Source organism: Rattus norvegicus, chromosome 17, assembly GCF_036323735.1.
Source record: "Rattus norvegicus strain BN/NHsdMcwi chromosome 17, GRCr8, whole genome shotgun sequence".
Taxonomy (NCBI): domain Eukaryota; kingdom Metazoa; phylum Chordata; class Mammalia; order Rodentia; family Muridae; genus Rattus; species Rattus norvegicus.
This window is the reverse complement of record NC_086035.1, coordinates 92,961,613-92,977,111: the sequence shown is the minus strand read 5'-3', so window position 1 is coordinate 92,977,111 and position 15,499 is coordinate 92,961,613. Positions and strand designations below refer to the sequence as shown.

General features: G+C 39.1%; 1 protein-coding gene across 8 annotated transcripts in view; it reads right to left on the bottom strand.

The window, feature by feature from the left end:
- Nucleotides 1-15,499, bottom strand: part of Ero1b (endoplasmic reticulum oxidoreductase 1 beta) — a 73,706-nt gene that overhangs the window by 10,290 nt on the left and 47,917 nt on the right. For 5 of the 8 annotated variants that reach the window (XM_039095982.2, XM_008771876.4, XM_063276675.1 and 2 more), the window contains 5 exons: nt 8,655-8,775; nt 8,507-8,553; nt 5,987-5,998; nt 3,920-3,946; nt 101-193 (listed from right to left, as the gene is read on the bottom strand). In XM_039095982.2, coding sequence (XP_038951910.1) covers nt 101-193; nt 3,920-3,946; nt 5,987-5,998; nt 8,507-8,553; nt 8,655-8,775 — 300 coding nt within the window. Of the gene's footprint in view, nt 1-100; nt 194-3,919; nt 3,947-4,852; nt 14,511-15,499 lie in introns of those variants that run through there. The other 3 variants (XM_063276672.1, XM_063276673.1, XM_063276674.1) reach the window with 3 other exon arrangements.

Sequence of the window (15,499 nt, the reverse complement as noted above, 5' to 3'; positions counted from 1 at the left end):
AAAAAGTTTTGGTTTTGCTGTGCAGAATATGTGTTTTACTTTCCAACACTTTTTATGATATCTAAAAAGTGAAAAGTCTCCATTTATGAAATCTGATTACCTTCCAGAAGATAATTTGCACACAGATGTAAATTGATGCTGGCATGAAGTCCTGATATAAGCTTATAGAAGACTCTTTTCTCAAGACACAAACCTATTCAGAAAAACAGGAGAAGAGAACCCACGCCCATTAGATACAAAATAGCTAATCGAAAACAGTCAGTACATGGGTTTCAGGTTAATATTCAAGGACACTGTTATGGCTGAAATGTGCAGCGTTCCTGCAGGCTTCGGTTTGGGGTGCTTGTTGCTCTGGTGGGGCCTAGCGAGAGGAAATACAGCAAGGGGGAGGGAGGAGGGCATGTGGGGTGGTTAGTATACATGTCTGCTTCCTGTCACTCTCTGCTCCTGTCTTCAGTATAGATGTCCTCTGCCACACTTGCCCTCTGTCATGATCTGCTCACAGGCTCAGGGCCAAGTAGCCATGGAGTGAACCCTCTCAAACTCTGAGTAGCATAAATTGTTCTGTACATAAAAACTTTGTCAGCTATGTTGGTTCCTTGACATAAAAGTAACTAACACAGATAATAAAAACAAATCAGGAGATAATTGTATAGGCAATTAGATGAAGATTTTGACTAGAAAACACTAAGATTCTTGTTTCAGAATGGACTTAACTGAATACGATGAAACTGAACATAGAACAAGACAGAAAGGCCTGGCCCCTGAAGGTGGTGCACTGGTATGCTACCAGAAAGCAGTTGCACAGGTTGTACTTTAGACTAAGAGTGCACTATACACAACTATCAGGATGAAGTCATTGCTTTGCCTTAGCAATCCTTGTGTCATCTCATATCTTCCCTCTGTGTTCTTTGAATCTACTTTGTGGTGGAGAAAGAAGGGCCTTTATAGCCTCTTGCCCTGTGATGGGCTAATCCCCTCTAGTGACATATCACTGTACTTACAGAGGAATAAAACCTAGAAAACAGACTCCAAAGAATTTTTAAAGTCAAGTATTTATAATACAAGTCTCACCATATGAAATTCAAGGATGTGATACAAAGTCACTTGATGTAGCTTCCTTAACCCACAGCTTCTGCTCCAAATTTATGCCAAATACCAACATAATCCCATAATCTTTCCCTATAGCTGCTCCTTCATAAAATTTTCTTTTATAGTAATATGCATTATAAGTGCACTACTTGAAAATGGCAAAGATGGGCCTCGAGTGAGGCTCAGTAGCCTAGAATATGCTTAGCATGCACATGACCCTGAGCTCAACTCCCAGCACTTAAAAAAAAAAAAATCAATAAAATCCCAAGGCTAACATGGTAATTCACACTGTATTTATTTACACCACATGAAAAAATGTGAATGAATATTCTTTATAGAAAATTTAAAAGTAAATGAAGACGTAGAATAATAAATTTAAATTATGATTTACTGTGCATGAATGTTTGTTTGCATATACATGTGAGTACTATATGCATGTGTGATGCTTGCTGAGGTAGAAGAGGACTTGGATCCCAGGGAACGAGAGTTAATAGATGTTTGTGATCTGCCATTTGGGCGACAGGAACCAAACGCAGGCCTTTGCAAATGCAAAAGGTACAGTATTTAAGAATTGTTAGATGCAGTTTTTCTTTACCACTCAACAGGCTTTGTTTGCTTTTTAATGCCCTTCCTACTGAGAAAATGTAGACACTGGGGCACAGTCTCACTTATGTGCTGGAGAATTGTAACATAAGAGGGAGCATCTATGTGGCTTATTGTTGGATCTCATCAAGGGCTATCAGACCATTAGTTTATTCCTTACCACAAATGGCTCTGAAACAAACATCCTTAAACTAGGAAAAAATTCTTTTTGAGATCTCATTCTCTAATTCAAAGTGTTATAGGAACCAAAATGAAAGATAATAAATTTAACTTTGTAGATTTCTCCAGAAAGCATATGTCATTTAAAATGTTTATAACAAGGACTACAAATAAAATGAAAAGATCTGCTAAAATATTAAGTACTAACTTCAAGGAAATTTTCCTTCAATATACAATCAAGCAATTGGGTCAAATTTGAGGTTCAATTTCTATTTCTTCGAACCTACCTGTATAAGCAGTGCTTCTGTCTTACAAAATGGCCAAAGTCTAGAGAAGGAGCAGCAAGTAAAGCCAAATTCATGAAAAGTCACAGGCCTAAAAACCAGGGCCTGGGAAACTGAGAGGAGTTCCCATCTGCAAAGCTCACAGAGCTCATAAGCTGGAGTGGAGCAGAAATACAAATTCTGTGACCTGGGCAACCTCGAGCCAAATGCTGACATCAGAGACATGCCAGTTGACTGCAGCACACAGACACACAACAGGCAGGAAATGCTGCAGGCCTTCTGGCCCAGTCTGGAGCCAAAAAGCTAGGGCTGTGTCTACGGGAGCAGGCAAAGGCTTTCACCTTTTGCTCTGGAATAGCACACAAAAGACAACCTACAAAGGCAACCTTGCCAACTTCCAGCTCTAATGATACATAGCAAATTAGAATACCCAATTTAGGGAGATCTCTTTCAGATTTATGGCACTCAAATTATTTTTTCAACAATAGGTTTAGGGGACACTGAGTATATGTAAACATGTCTTTCATAAGAGGGCTAGATTTACTACTGCCACGGAATTGTTCTGCCTTTGACTGTCACTTGGCTGTTTTCAAGAATTCTTACTGGTATCGTCTCTACCAACAGTATAGGTGGCAGCACACCTATCGTCACCCTCCAGCTCCAGAAGACAAAATCATCTCAGAAAAGGCTGGGCCAACTGCCTATAGCCAGAAGTGCTCTCCAGAACCACATTCAGGGACTCCAAGCAACAGGGCACTGGTGAAGCAGTAGATGCACGGTGCCTAAGGTCAAACACCGACAGAGACTCCATCCTCCTCTTCCATTATCAACATTCAAGTCTCTGAGTCTCAATCACAAGTGTCCAGCTTGTGGCCTATGTGCAGCATGCATCCAAGAATATCTATAAATGCAATCCAATACATTTGTAGACCCCAGGATCATGTCACAATGTCAAAATGTCAGATATCCCTGACCTTAATTACTTTCTACAAGGTTCATCTTTAGAAGAGACTTAAGTTTTTTTAATCTTTTGCTAAAAGTATTTTCCAACACAACTCATAACAGTATTCATATATGTTCACAGTATAATCACACACACAGACACACACACTTGACTAAGAACAAACAAATCATGTTCACAAGAGAAAAACAGTCAATTAACCACCAACAGAATTAACTACTTAAGAGTTTAATAAGGCTGGAAGCTTATGCCTATCAAACAATTTCTCTCTATCATTCAATTGCTGATCTTCCACTAATATAAAACAGTACAGCATGATTTCAAAAGCATCACATTCCCAGTTACTAGCCAAAGCTGTTAAACTCCTAAAGCATTTAGCTTTTAATCAATAACTTTTATATTTTCAATATAGAAAACATGAATAATGAAAAGTGCACTGCAAACTATATTGCTTTTTCATCAGACAAATGCAGACAAGTGGACATGGGCACACATGCATACAGCCTTCTGAATTTAATTTACCTTGTCTTGTTTACATATCACAAGTGCTTCCTTATTAAGGGAAATATCTCTACTTTAAAAAGTAGATTTGTTTGCTGGTTACTAGTAAAATGTAGATAAGATAGGTAACACTCAGGAGCCACGTAGGAACACCTAATGACCTGCATATTCATCTGGTACTGGTTTTTGACTACCCAATATCCTCAAAATTTTCACATAATTTTATCACAGAATATAAAAAAATGAAACTGTGATGTTTTCCTTCAAATATTGTTAAGTATCAGTTGTGTAGCTAATCAACTATAGATATAAAGTTTACCTTCTAGCCACGTATAGAATGATTCTCCTTAAAAAAAAAACAAAAACAAAAATTTGGTTAAAATATTTTAAATATTCATGTATTCAAGTACAATAAATTAGATCATTTGAGGACTACCTCTAGAAATGTCTACTACTTTAGACTAAATAGTAAAATGGGCATATGTGTCTAGAAAATCCCACTGACAATTTAAATAGTTCCAGAGAATTTTCTTATAGATGCTTTGGTTATTAAAATACATGATAAAACAATGCAGTGTAAATACTAAAATATATTAGTCACTGAAGGTTTAAATTCAAAAGCACTGACAAAAACAACAAATCTGAGGTAACAAGCATAGTATTTAATTATACCAGCAAACCATGAATATGAAAATTAAATTATAATTACTCAATTTTTCTTAAGCCAACAAAGGTAGGTATGTTTCCTCAATTATCTAAGACTGAATTTCAAAGGATAATTTTCAATGTAATTCTTAGAAGTGACTGTGACTCATATGTATGGGACCTAAGACATCTCCCTGGGACTGAAAGGACAGTAGTAAGAAACACATCCACAGCAGCAGTAAGTTCTACTACACAGCATGAAGGCCAGAGTTAGCAACAATGCCTTGTGTCCTTATAAACTGGTGAGAGATTTTAAGTGTCTCTGCCACAAAAAGAAGCTAAGGATACAAACTTATATAGCACTGATCTCGTTTAGCCACTCCCCATGACACTTCAAAACACTGCTGACAAATGTACTACTTTTGTCATGTCCTGAGAGAATGACAGGAACCTCCGCCCACAGAGGGGCTGCCCAGTCTCTAGGATGAATCTTTAGAGCTCTTCTGCCTCCTGAGTGCCACCCCACCCCACTCCAAAACACCACAGACAGCTTTCTGCAGCCATCTGCTCCCCTACACTGGCCAAGGGCTGTCACTATCATACTTACTCAACTGCAACTGGCAGGTCCCAGGAGCTTCCATGTGGCCTCTGAACCCATCCCTTTAGCTGATTTCAGTCCTTCCCACTGCAAACAGCCAGCAGGACACACTAGACTTCCTGCTCAGTTCCTAGGCTTGTGCTATTCCAACAAGCCTGCACTAGTGAATTCTACTCATCTACACCTGCTCCTTTAATTCGGTTAAAGACTGCTTCTTTCAGGAAGCTTTCCTCATCATTTTCTCGTGCATGAGGGTGCTTTGTTTTACGCTCACTGAGTTACACCTGCGGGTTGGCGGTGTCTGAGTTTCTGTGTGTTTGTGGTGTTGGTTGAGTATTGCATTTGTCTTCCTCTGTGCATCCTTGGCTCACAGAGGGAATTTTATACATCCTCTCAGTCTGCATAATGCCACTGAACACAGGTAAGGAGAAACTGACTGGAATAATTTTCTGGTTGTTTCACAGCTAAATGCTGGAAATTAGTCTTTATGAAATTAAGCACATTACTGAAAACAGAAAATGTAACTTTCGGGGTTGGGGATTTAGCTCAGTGGTAGAGTGCTTGCCTAGCAAGCGCAAGGCCCTGGGTTTGGTCCTCAGCTCCAGAAAAAAAAAAAAAAAGTAGCTTTCAAAGTCAACAAGAAAATAAAGAAGTCATAAAAATAACTTTGCTACATCTTCTCAGAATCCTCATGTAGAATTTAAAAAATACTATCCATTGTGCATGCGAGTGAGAGGAGAGGTTCTTGCATGCCTAGCAAATGTGTGGAAGTCACAGGACAACTAAATGAAATAAACTCTGTTCTTCTATCATCTGGGTCCTCAAGATCAAACTTAGGTCGAGATTAGCAGCAAGAGTCTTATCACCAACATTCAAGGTTTCACTAACAGAAAATGGACCAGAAACTTGGAAAATGGACCTACTTTACACACTAAACATTTAGGTTAAATGATCTCATGCTTTTTTTAAAAAAAACATAAGACAACTTTATGCTAAGAAAAATCTCATTTATTACCAGTCACCATTTGTTTCTGAAAAAAATAGGCTAAGTCATCTGCTTTAAAAAAAAAAGAAAAACATCAAATACTTAATAATAAAAAGATTTCTTCCATGGTTGAAGTAAACACAAGAGTTTCAACTCACCATTATCTTCCCCTAAAAGAAAAAAAAAAGATGTTATAAAATGTCTCACCCAACTCAGATTCCAGCCCTGCTAAGTAATGCAAAACTAATCCTCACTGTTACACTGTTTACTGTATCATGAACTCTGATCACTATTGCAAGCATCCTGCAAATAAAGTTCTTAACAAAGACACAGGCTAAAGAGTACAAGATTTTCACATTCTACAAAACAAACAGATGGAGGATGGGGCAAGAAGGGAAGAAAGTGAGAAGGGAGAAGGAACCGAGCCTGGTAACACAGGTCCACAATCCCAGACACTTGGGAGGCTGAGGGCAGAACCTTCACTGAGTTCAAGGCTTGTGTGGGCTCTGAGTTTCAGGCTGGGATGGCAGCTCAGTGAGATTCTGAAGAGCTGGAGATGTCGCTGTGCTAAAATGTGCACAAGGCTTGGATTTCCATCTTCAGCACATGAAAAGATAGGCATCATCTGAGATGGCCAGAGGCAGTCAAGTTCACTATATCAGATATAGAAAACATCCTTCAGTACCATAAGCACCACCTCTGTGGACAGCGTAATTTCCATGCTGGGTACTCTTCTAGATGGTTATTCTTTTCCCCATCTCATCCTCCTAGGGTAGGAGAGGCCTGAAGGCTGAGCTAGCTATACTGTTGTTCTGACTGTGGCCTTTGTCTGACAGATTCTGACAGGACAATTTCTCAGGAAAAGGTTCTGTTGCTTAATATCTTTTGGAAAAACAGAAACCTAGAGCTGACACTGCCTTAGGAATAGAATTGAAGAAACTATTCTGAGCCAGAAGAGCCCTCCATGTCAGTAGAGAACCCACCAATAGCATCAGCCAGAGCTGCTGGCTTTTTTGAGCAGCAGAAGAGCTGTGCCCACTCTCTTTCCCCTCCTCCTCTTTCCAATGGTTTCTTGTCTAATGTATGGTAAATGGAAACAAAGTGTTTCTTTGTATCTGGCATCTTTTGCTTAAAAATAAAATTATATTTCTACTTTGAAACAAAATAACCACAGGAAAGGTATGAAGAAATGCCTTCCTTAACTGTAACTAAGAACAGAAGAGGGAGGGATGTCCTCTTGTCCTTTATATATAGCTTCTACAGTGTCTTATTTTTTGTAACATTTTGTGTAATTAAGAAGTTGAAGTTGAAAAACCAAAGTTATGATGTCAAAGCAGCAAAAGACACAAAAAATAAGTTATGCCCACTCTGTTCATAGTCCCAACCTTACCAGGAAGTTTCAGAATGAGCTTGGAGAACATCATTTTGCCTAGGCAGCATCTAAAAGCAATGCCTATGTTCAATTATTCCACATCTATTTGGGCTTCAGGCCAGAAGGAAATTCCTATGAATCTACATAGGAATTTCAACTTTTTATCTTAGCCCTGGCCTGAACTCTGGACTCTTAGGTCAGCTAGCTAATCTTAGGGTCAATCTCAGGAATTTGCTGTTCCTGCATCCTGATAAGAGGATGAAGATGTCCCCACTATACATACAGCATGTTACACCATCTGAACACATTAGTTACTATGTGCCTTAAATAGCTCTTTTTAGAGGTGTTTGGACATGACAATCTCTGCATCACATGCTGTGGGCTAAGAGTTCTGCCTCAACATAAAGATTCTTACATGAAGACAATGGTACATGGCACTGCCACCATATTTACATCAAGTGAACTAAACTTAAAATGCAAAACTGCAATTCAGTCTCACACTACTCATAGAAACTTAATGGCTAGCTAGTAACTGGCCACTTTGTAGAACAGTACAGGGACTTGAGCACTATTGAGGGCAGCCAGATTGTCTGCATTCTCAAAATCCTTTCTGTGCAGAGCATGGTACACAGGTATGTACCCCAAGCAGCACAAAGAATGTGTTAGATAGGTCTCTGGTGGGACACAGCCCCCTATGTTGTGTGCTCACCTGACTCCCAGGTGACCTGTGTGCACTGTGGAGAAGCTGTGGTGAGCCCCTGACTCTCCACCTTGGCTGCACATCACCAGCTAGCACACTTTCTCAATTTGTGGGTTATGAGCCCTTTCGGGTTGAGTGACCCTTTCACAGGGATCACCTAAGACCATCAGAAAGTACAGATATTCACACTACAATTTATAACAGTAGCAAAATTACAGTTATGAAGTAATTTTATGGCTGGGGTCACAACAACATGAGGAACTAGATTAAAAGGTTCCAGCATTAGGAGGTTGAGAGTCATTAAACTAGAGTTTAAAAACATGGGGACAGGGTCCTCACTTTCTGGCTTCTTAATTTATTGTTGTAGGACATGATCTGGCCTCTAGAATTTAAATTTCTCAGGAAATCTGGGGTATGTGTAGATCATTCACACCTTCTCATCTACCTTACGCCAAGCTCCTACTTTAGGACCTAGCATAGAACTCCAGAAGATATCCAAGTCTATCAACTCCTGCTTGCTTAAATTACTAAAATTAAGCAAGATATAAAATTGCTGCTTTGTTTTCCTTCAATCTGAAAAGGCACGAAATGTATGGAAAAACCCACCTCTGCTGGGCGCCAGAGGATTCAAAGGGCGATAAACAGATCGAGGCCTGAAAGAGAGCACAAAGCTCAGCTGTAAAATGGCTTAACTTACATGGAGTGCTCTCCAACAGAAATGACACCTGCCCCTCCCCCTCCAGTCCTCAGTTACTTGAAGCAGTTTTCTTCATAAATGCTGTTCCACACCCTCCACGCTGAGGAGCCCTTGTAGCCAGTGTACCGTTCCGGGTTCAGCAGCAGGTCCACATACTGTGCAGCAGGAGATCGCTCATCTGCCAGGAGCAAGTGGTAAGGTCGCTCAACCTCACTACTCACCTACAGCTTGACATCACAGAGCAGTGACTCCCCAACCAGAGAAGTTCCTGGTTCAAGTCACCTCCACCTCACACAGTTGGGTGGTTAGCCCCTGTGACTGCATTTGAACTTGAATTTGTAGAACTTGGACAAATTACTCAAGAGAGGAAAGAACAACGTCTGCCTTTCTTTGGCTCCTCAAAGTCCACTCAGGTAATGTAACATTCTCCACCTTAGTTATAAACACCCAGGAATAAAAAGAAACAACAATCAGATTTAACCACACAGGAATAAAAAGAAGTTAGTCAGATTTATGTAACTGTTTTCTTTCTATAATTTATCTATCAACAGAGACTCAAGCATACTATTTTGTTGCATCTTATATTACAAAGATTTTTCCATTATTCTTCACAGAATAATTTAATCATTCAACTTCCTCTTCCTTTCCTACTTGATAATGTATTTTTCTGTCACTGAACAAAATGCATTAGCTACTTACTGTTCCCATAATCATAGGGAAAACTGGCAACCTGGCCACGCCCTTCAAAGACTACCTGCTGCTATGATGTAGGAAGATAAAAAGGTAACCACAAATTGGCTTATTAAATGGATTGAATACAACAGATATAATGGAAACATGATTTTATAGAATGTAAGATCTTATCTCTAATACTAATCACAAAATATTACATTACACAAATTTAGGCACAGGAAACAAGTTACAACTGGATATACAAAAACTCACAAGCAGTTTGACTTGAAACCTTTAACTTAAAAACCCTAACAGAAAAGTTCAAATCATGAGGTTTTCTTTTAAAGTATTGTTTTTAGGGTTAAGGATGCAGGAAGCAGCTAAGTGAGGTACTTCTGAAGCTCTGTTTTTTTTTAAATACTTATTTTATGTATGAGTACACTGTTGCTGTCCTCAGACACACCAGAAGAGGGCATCAGATCCTATTACAGATGGTTATGAGCCACCATATGGTTACTGGGATTTGAAGTCAGGACCTCTGAAAGAGCAGTCAGTGCTCCTAACCGCTGAGTCATCTCTCCAGCCCCAAAGCTCTGGATTTTAATACCTTTAAGCAAACAGAAACCTTAAGAGGACAAAAGCATATAATAATAATTGTTAAAATGTACTATTTAATTTTTATTTTTCCAGAGTAATAAAAAGACAATTTTACTGAGTACATTTCAAGGGGGCAGAGATCAGGGTAGAACAGAATGGCCTTCTCGTTTTATTTCTAATTTCTGTATCACTCATCTTTTAAATCTTACATATTGGTATTTTGTCTACTTGTATGCTTGTGCAACACATGGTGCAGTTCCAACCAAAGCCAAAAGAGGGTGTCAGATGCCCTGCAGCTGGTGTTCTAGACAGCTGTGAGCTGCCACGTAGGTTCTAGAAATGGAACCCAGGTCCTCAGTAAGCGCAGCCAGTGCTCTTAACTGCTGAGCCATGTCTCTAGGACCAGTTACATATTTTTAATTTTTTTGAACTATTTTTAAACTCTGTAAAGCAGATTTGGTTATAAATAAAACTTCTTGAAAATCACTGAATGTCATTAATGTATTCTCTAAAATGAATATGCATATAGAGACATATATATTCATTTTAAATATGTATATTTAAATATATTTTATATACACACATATATATTCTTATATATGTACTTATCATGTGCAGGGTCTGCTATGAATGTGTAGGTGGGACTTGTGCCAGTTTCCTTACTACAGAAAACCCACTCAACAACTATAAAGAAAAGTTAGTCTGACATTAAACTATGACGATTTACAATATATTTTAGTGGGTCGGCAATGTAGCTCAATGAAACCACACTTGCCTAACGTGTGAAGCCCTGTGTTTGATACTCAGCACCCATACACAAATCATCTAAGAATTTTAAGAAGTTTTTAAAAAGTGTATAAGCAATTGTATCAGTTTTTTAAAAACTCATTAAATGAAACTTTTGTTCTTGGTTTTATTTCATTAAAAAAATCCTCTAATACTTTTTTCAAATCACAAAAAAGGTAGGATTGGGTTGGGGATTTAGCTCAGTGGTAGAGCACTTGCCTAGCAAGCGCAAGGCCCTGGGTTTGGTCCCCAGCTCTGAAAAAAAGAAAAAGAAAAAAAAAAAAGGTAGGATTTGTCAATTTATGTAAGGGAGTTTTTGCTGCTGGGAGGGGCCGTGTCCTGGAAGAGCACAGTGACATAGTCAAGTGCTGCTTTCACCTCACTGAGAGTGCCACAGATGCGGAGTCTACAAAACCCCCGAGATGTCTATTTGGTATTTACTGAAAAACCTTGTCCAGTCCTGAGCTACACTAATGAAGGCTTCCTTCTGTCCAGAGTAAGTGATGCAGCTAGTTCCCATAGTGGCTCTGAGGCGATTGGTCCCACCCCCAGCCAGCTATGACACTGATCCTAATTCAAACAGAAATTGTATTCTCTCACTGGTTTATAATCCCTATGCCCTCTCCTTGAAATTTTTCTTCCCCCTACAAAGCTATCTTTTCTATTTGACTATGCTAACTTATTGTCTAAGGATCTAAAGATTGGGATTCTGCTCTTCCTAATTTTACCTGTTTATCTAACTGGATTAATATGTCTTCCCTCAAATGTAGCATTGTTCCAAATGAATTTTCCCTTTACTGCAGCAGTGGTATGAGGTTGCAACTCATTTTTTAGTGTGCCAAACACAACTCAGTCACTTTACCTACACATTTCTTAAAATACAGTGCAGCATGGGTCAGCTCAAAATGGAGACTTGTTGCATATGTTACAGATTAAACTAGTTAGGATTCTAGGTTGAACTTATAAGTCTATCACCAAATTTATCTAATTTGTTCCAAACTCATTATAAAAGCATGGCCCACACTTGAGAATCCATAGTTTATAAAACTCAAGTAATTGTAACAGTCAGATTTGGAAATGATTACTTTGAACAATGTTTTCAAATATCAGATTAATGAACATGCCCTATCCATCACACTGTTTAGGCTACTAATGAACCAATTGTTCATTTGCCAAGTATGCATTAAGGACTTCTATGTCCACATTCAAGTCTGGACATTAAGAATACAGCTTTGAGTCAAAAGACCAAGTCCTTGTCCACAGGTATAACACAGTCTAACTGAAGAAGGCAGACAGCACATAAACCAAACCTATTAAGTAATAATGAGGCTGTATGTACTTAGAAACATGTGGGAAAGTAGGCTGGGCAGAAACCAGCAGTGTGGTGTCTGAGAGTGAAAACAGATGACATCTGTGCAGATATGAACTAAGGGAAGCAGCTCTCTGTGTATAAAGCTAGCAAGGGGAAGATGGAGAGCAGCTTGAGTTGGTGGGTATTAAACCACAAAAGTATTTAAAACCTACTCGACCCATAGGGCTCCTCTTCCTTCCAAACAGAGAAAGTAACACTGACAAAACATCAGGAACAGGTGCATGCAGGTATTTTCATGAGTACATTTGAGTGAGTATTCTTGAGATTTTAATTCACTGAAATTAATAAAACAGGCACATCTAAACAATGATCCTGGAACTTGGTAACAATAACAAGTGACAGTATAAATCACTTGGGCATAAGTGGACACTGCTATTCAGAGGAACAGTAAGTAGTATTGTTTCATATGCATAAAACTATATAAAAGTCCTAGGTGTTTTAAATTCATAATCTTAAAAATCTTAAAGTAGAGCTAGGGAGATAGCTCAATGGATAAAACACTTGTCCTGAAAGTATAAAGACGAGAGTTTGTATCCCAAGTGCCCATGCAAATAAATGTTTGACAGGAACATTGGCTACCTATATAATTCCAGCACTCAGGAGGCAGAACTAGGGGATCTTGGAGCAAGGTAGCTAGAACAGCTGCAGTAAGAGAGCTCTGGGTTCAGCTGAAAAATCGTGCCTAAATATTCTTATAAGATATGTCTTCCATATTTACAATTTAAGAAATCAATGTATTTTTTATTTGGTTGGTTTTTCAAGACAGGATTTCTCTTTGTAGCTCTGGCTGTCCTGAAATTAACTTTGTAGAGTAGACTAGTCTCAAACTCAAAAAGAGAGATCTTTTGATGCCTGTCTTTGCCTTTCAAAGGTGTGTGCCAGCAAGTCTGGTGAAAACAGTATTTTTTTTCTTTTCTTTTTTCCGGGGCTGGGGATCGAACCCAGGACCTTGCGCTTCCTAGGCAAGCGCTCTACCACTTAAAAACAGTATTTTTTTAAAAAACTGGTTAAAACAGGCATGGTGGCTGTGGTGGTTTGAATAGGAATGGCCCCCACAGATTCATATATTTAAATGCTTGGTCATTAGAGAGTAGTGCTACTTGAGAGGGATTAGGTGGTATGGCTTTGTTGAAATAAGTGTGTCCTTGTGGAGGAAGTGTGTCTCTGGAGGTGAGCCTCAAAGGCTTCAACTCGGGCCTGTTAATACTCTCTTTTTTTGCTGCCTTTGGACCCAGATGTAGAACTCTCAACTACTGTGTCTGCCTACCATGTGGATAACTGACTAAACTTTTGAAACTATAAGCAAAGACCAATTAAATGTCTTCTTTTTATAAGAGTTGTCATGATCAAGGTGCCTCTTCACAGCAATAAAACATCAGCTAAGACAGTGGCACATACCTTTCTTAGCACTCAGGAGGCAGAGGCCGGTGGATCGCTAAGACTTCTCAGCTAATCTGTTCTACATAGTGAGTTCCAGGGTAGCCAGGGCATCATAGAGATAATCTGTCTCCAAAACAGAACAAAAACAAGTACCAGGTGGTGGTACATGTTTTTAATCCTAGCACTTGAGAGGCAGAGGCAGGCAGATCATAAGTTCAAGGCCAGCCTGGTCTACAGAGCAAGTTTCAGGATAGTCAGAGCTATACAGAAACCCTGTCTCAACAAAACGAAACAAAACAAAACAAAAAAAGCAAAGACAAAAAACTATTAACACTGTATTACAGGTTATCTGGTATATCAACTTCTGTGTTAACAATTATCCTACAGACTGATACTGGAGTTTGTGGTGAGTTATTTTGTTTTTAACTCCAAGTGTGGCGTGTGTACGTGTGCCACAGCAGGCATATAGAGATCAGAGGGCAACTATGGTTGTCTGTCCTTGCTTTCTACCTTAAGGTTTCTTGCTGTTCACTATGTCTAGCATTACATAAGTGCTGAGGATTCAAACCCAGATCCTTGGGCTTACAAGGCGAGTGCTTTACCCACTGAGCCATATCACTAACCCTGAGTAGAATTCCATAAAATGCCTATTTTGAGTATAATATATATTTATAGAATATATTAATATGAAGTCTCCAAAATAACCATACTTAATTTTTGGATTGAAAGAAGTGATAGTAGGTTTTGTTTGGTTGGTTCATTGTATATAGATAGACTAAATGTAGCCAAGGATGACTGAACTCTTGATCCTCCTTCATCCACATCCCAAATATAGAGATCACAGGCCTGAGTTGTGGCACTCAGCATACTTGAGTGTCAACTGGAACAAATGAAAGAATAGTGACATGAATAAACAATGCCAACTACTTGAGGTATTTCCTCAAACAGAGATGTATGCCATCAGCCACAGAAAGTGGCTCTAACAAAATCACCAGCTCTAAGCCTCCCAATGGGGACATTTCACACTGCACTGGTTATATACTGGTATATCCAGATGAATCATGGTAACACTCTCTCAGTTCTCATCTTAGCAGAAGCCCTTAGTAACTTACCTTAATGTGTATTACAGCACAGTTCTATCTGTGATCTGAATGAGAATGGTCCCCATAGACTCATATTTGAATACTTGGTACCATTAGTGGAACTGTTTGGAAAGATCAGAAGATGTGGCTTTGTTGATGGAGGTGAGCCAGTTGGGGTAGGCTCTCATCTTTCAAGACTCCGACCATTCATGGTGTTCTCTCTGTCTTATGTTTGAGGTTCAAGATGTAAGCTCTTAGCTATTCCTGCCACCATGCCTTCAGTCTACCACCATGAACTCTGCCTCCTGAAACTGTTAAATTCAATTAAATGCTTTCTTTTATAAGTTACCTTGGTTGAGGTATTTTATCACAGCAATAGAAAACTAAGACAATCTGAGAATCCTCTTCAAATCTTTACAAAGCAGTGTAACCACCTTAGGATCCTAAAGGGCTTGGGAAGTTTCTGCTTCCCAAGTTCTAGTTCCATCTGTGTAGGTCGAGTCTTATTGTTCTTTCCACTTTCCACAAGTTAACACTACAGTAAAAAGTGGAGAGAGGTCAAAGGAATGATTTGAATACACAGCACAGTGGAAATATGCTCAGGAAAATTTGAGTTACTGTAATTCTCTTTTGCTGGGTGGCAGTCACTTGGTTGGTCAGTGCCCTGCCAATCACCCTTCTAAGGATGCTTGAAAAGAGAGGGATATGAGAAGTCAAGTCAGAGTCCTCCCCAATACTACCACTATGAGTTGAGACAAATTTTCATGGCCTGTTCACAGAACTAGAACCAAGTGATCTAAAGTGAAGGCCCCCAGAAGATGGCATGCTGGAATGTTAACAATACAGGTTTGGGACTCAGATTTGGACTGAATCATGCCTCAACTTCTTGCTATTATGTGATCTTGGGCAAGTTATTTGCTTTTTTGGGCTCAAGTTTCTCAGCCATGGAACAATAGGTATCTAAAGCAAGCTGTAAAGATCAGAAAGAAATAACATATCTATAGCACTTAGTA